The following is a 4,179-nucleotide window of genomic DNA, read 5'->3' on the forward strand; positions in this document are numbered from 1 at the left end:
TATGTCCCTCCTTGCTCCTGTTTCCATTGAAGAAGTTAGAAAGGTTGTTTTCTCTACAGGCCCCTATGAAGCTCCCGAACCGGATGGGTTCAAAGCATCTTCTATCATACTTTTTGGGATATTGTTGGTCAGGATGTTTGGGAATTAGTAGCTCAACCATTGACTACTGGCCACATTAATGAAGGTTTAGCTGCTACTGTCATAGTTCCCATTCCCAAGAATGATCAGCCTCAAACCTTGAAAGAGTTTCGCCCCATCAGTTTGTATAATGTTATTCTAAAGATTGTTTCAAAGGTTTTGGTCAATAGGGTTAGGACCTTGTTTGAATCTCTGGTTTGTCCTCTTCAGAGTAGTTTTATTCCCGACAGGGGGACTCGATCGGGATAATGTGATTATTGCCCAACATATTGTGCATCCTCTTCACAAGAAAAAAGGTAAGTCAGGTCATCTAGATTGATTTTGAAAAGACTTATGATTGAGTCAATTGGAGATTTTTAGAGATCACTTTGCAAGACTTTGGGTTTCCCCCTCAAATCATCAAAGCCATTATGTCTCTAACCACTTCTACCTCTTTGGCTCTAAGATGGAATAATGAGGTGCTTGATTCTTTCCAGCCTAATAGAGGTCTCCCTCAAGGAGATTCCTTATCTCCCTACCTCTTTTGTCCTGTGTATAGAGAAATTGGCAATGATGATTCAGGACAAGGTCCACCATAATTCCTGGCAGCCTATAAAAATTTGTAAAGATGGTCCGACAATTTCTTAATTATATTTTGCCAATGATTGCCTCCTTTTTACATCTTGCCAAACCTTCCCAAATGTGTCTAGTGCAAAGTGTGCTAAATGATTTTTGCATAGCATCAGGCCATAAATTTAATATACATAAATCAAAATTCCTTGCTTCTAAGAACATATCTCAAGCCAAGAAGGACAAGTTCCAAGGGATTATTGGTTTTGGCCACACCATGAATTTGGGGCACTATCTGGGGGTTTCTCGCTTCTATGTGGAATAATTAAAAAGACTGACTTCGCTTATGTGTTGGATCATATGAATCTGTTAGGTTGTGCGGGGAGGATAACCTTAGCAAAATCTGTTTTAAACTCCATCCCAATCTATCCTATGCAAAACTTGTGGTGCCATAGGGAGTTTGCGATGAGATCGACATAATCACGAGGAATTTTATTTGGGGTGATCATAACCATTGGGTAAAGTTGAGCACAATAACCCGCCCCAGGTGTAGAGGGTGGCCCGGGTATTAGAACTGCCAGGGAGATTAATGTGGCCCTGATTTTACATAACTATTGTGATATAATATACATTTATCTTGTGTAATTAATGTGCAAGCTAAAATATTAGTTTAATTTTAAATTATAAGAATTTAAACTTTTTATTGGAAATTTTCTAATTTATTTAAAAAATATGTATCATAAATTTTATAATTTTGAAATCAGACTAGTATTTATATGTATTATATAGAATAAATATTTATTTTACATAACCAGTGTGATCAAAACTAACATGTTAGTATGACAAGAATTAATTAAAACTATTATTCTTGAATAAAATTTCAAGATCAAGTCTTGTACATGAAAAAATCGTATTCTTAAAAAGAGATTTAAGATAATAATTAAATTTTTTGACAAAAATTAATCATTGATAAAGCTGTTCGATCCTCCAAAAGAAACAAAAATATTGTAGTGACCCAAAAAAACATAATGTGATGAATTAATTAAGAGAAAAAAAATAAAGTTTGAAAATGAGAAAAAAAAGTGAGTATACAAATAAATATATATATATACTCTCTTTATAGGTTAACTTTTGAACTGGCACTGCTAAACAACAAGCTCAAGGTTTTTTTTCGGGTTTCCTTATATCAGTTTGTCACTAAAAATGGGAAGGATTCCATGCTGTGAAAAGGTAGGGTTGAAGAAAGGACCATGGACATCGGAAGAAGACAAGAAGCTTGTGGCTTATGTTGAAAAGCATGGCCATAGAAACTGGCGTTCAGTGCCTGCCAAAGCAGGTAATATTACAACATCTGTATAGCTTCTTTTTTTTATCAATCTGAGTCTTAATATTCTTGATCCATCAATGACTTCAAGTTTAATTTGATGGATCAAATTTTAATTCCTAATTTTGTATGTTCCGTACATGCACGCGTTCAGTGCCAGCCAAAGCGGGTAATACAACTTTTTTATACTTTTTTCTCAATCTATGAATCAATGTTTTAAATTGCAGTAGCAGACACGATAAGGTTGCAATTGCAGTTGCGATATTCAGATACTCCAAAAACTTTTAAAACCTAGCTAGCAATGAGTGTAAATGTTCTTAATCCGTTGAAAAATCAAAGTTCAAATCCTAATTTTATTTGTTACATCCATTTATATCTAGGTCTTGAAAGATGTGGAAAGAGTTGCAGACTTAGGTGGATTAACTACCTCAAGCCTGATATAAAACGAGGAAACTTTACCATGGAGGAAGACCACACCATTATTCAACTTCATGCCCTTCTAGGAAACAAGTGACCTTTAATTTCGTTTGGTTTTCATATTTTTCTGTTGTTATATCCAATGGTTAATCAAGTTGCCATTTTATTTATATGTTTCCCCATTTTTCATTGTTAGATGGTCAATCATAGCAGCTCACTTGCCAAAGAGAACAGATAATGAGATAAAGAACTATTGGAACACCAACGTTAAGAAAAGACTCATCAGAATGGGGTTAGATCCCATTACCCACAAACCAATAAAAACCAATACTTTTGAAGCATACGGTGGTGGCCATGGCCAGTCCGAGGATAATATAAATATGAACCACATGGCCCAATGGGAGAGTGCTCGAATTGAAGCTGAAGCAAGAGGATCTGTGTTTCAAGCTGGATCTCACTCCTCACATCAACCCCAACTAATCTTAAGCAAAATCCCAACTCAACCTTGTTTTTCATCATCAGATTCACTATCAACCAAACGCAACACTGTGTATAACATGTATGCCCTCGTGCTTGCAACAAATCATGACCCTGTATTGCCGGTATCTACATTGAGCATCCCCTATTGGCAGACTCCTTCGCCAGTCTCTACCAATATTGGAAGATTTACCGACACGGGAAGCTCACTCTCTTATGAGGAAAATGTTAACATCACAGAAACTAGTTGTCAAACTCAAAAGATAATAGAAGATTACATGTTAAACTCGCAAGATGATGATATTATGGTGGCCGTGGAAGCATTTAGAACAACAAGATGTGAGAGTATTCAAGAATTGTTTAGGGGGTCCAATGACGTGGAAGGTCCAAACAATGATTCTTTTGAAAGAAATGTGTAGAAGAGTGTGGAAATATTGGAAAGTTCAATTTTCATGCTTTGCTTGTTGTTTCAGTGTGTGATTTTGTTACTTCTGTTTCGTGGGGTTTTCTTTTTCATGTTGGGTTGGGTGTCTCATAATGTGTTGTTTATGAGGTTGATTTTTTTGGCTTCATGGTGTGTTGGACTATGATAGGTGCTGAAGTTTAATTTGGTTCTGTAATCAGGATAAAGAACTTTTATGGTAGTATTCTCATGTTTCGGTTCTAGTCTAATTGAACATTCTTTGTTCTTAATTAATATCTAGCTAGTTTCATTTGTTTGTAATATTGAAAAGAAATTTCTGCGATGGCCTAGGTTTTGAGGTGTTACCTATCAGCTCTTTCCCTACGTATAGTCCTTATTCGTGCGTTGTCCCTAGTGATTAATTGTAATGGAAATTCATGTGATGAAAGAGATGTATTCATTGTTTTCAATCTATCACCTATGTAGTCCTACATAAATGTTCCAAGTATTCAGGGTACAGATTTAGATGCATTTTGAAAGAAAAATTACGTACCCCACCAATTCTGTTAACTTACCTGTTTTCTTCAATTCGGATGAATTAATAGGGGCTTCAGAAACATGCATATATAATTTTATAGGTGTAAATGTGTTTACATTTTTTCAGGTAAATCATGATATTTAATATTACGATGATTAGATATTCAAAATTTGTTTTCATTCTTTTTAATTGAACTGTTTAAATTAATTTCCTTTTTACTTGTGTATGTAGTTTAAAAATTTGTAATTATGTATACCTGTATACATTCCTTGAAAAAAATGTGTAATATGTTTTGCCTAGCTTATGAAAAAAATATATATTGACCATAATTTG

The 4,179-nt window shown here is 34.8% G+C and overlaps 1 protein-coding gene across 1 annotated transcript; it reads left to right on the plus strand.

Moving 5' to 3' along the window:
- The first annotated feature begins 1,837 nt into the window (after window positions 1-1,837).
- On the plus strand, window positions 1,838-3,577 carry LOC114370879 (transcription factor MYB106-like). The gene is made up of 3 exons (XM_028328285.1): window positions 1,838-2,023; window positions 2,392-2,521; window positions 2,625-3,577. The coding sequence occupies exons 1-3, from the start codon at window positions 1,891-1,893 to the stop codon at window positions 3,322-3,324; spliced, it is 963 nt and encodes a 320-aa protein (XP_028184086.1). The 5' UTR covers window positions 1,838-1,890; the 3' UTR covers window positions 3,325-3,577.
- The last annotated feature ends 602 nt before the right edge of the window (window positions 3,578-4,179 follow it).

Source organism: Glycine soja, chromosome 2, assembly GCF_004193775.1.
Source record: "Glycine soja cultivar W05 chromosome 2, ASM419377v2, whole genome shotgun sequence".
NCBI classification, from domain to species: Eukaryota; Viridiplantae; Streptophyta; class Magnoliopsida; order Fabales; family Fabaceae; genus Glycine; species Glycine soja.

Excerpts from the sequence above, each read along its gene's own strand:
- LOC114370879 (XM_028328285.1), top strand. The coding sequence starts at position 1,891 with ATGGGAAGGATTCCATGCTGTGAAAAGGTAGGGTTGAAGAAAGGACCA. Across the intron at positions 2,024-2,391 it reads TTCAGTGCCTGCCAAAGCAG|GTCTTGAAAGATGTGGAAAG; the intron begins GTAATATTACAA and ends ATTTATATCTAG. Across the intron at positions 2,522-2,624 it reads CATGCCCTTCTAGGAAACAA|ATGGTCAATCATAGCAGCTC; the intron begins GTGACCTTTAAT and ends TTTCATTGTTAG.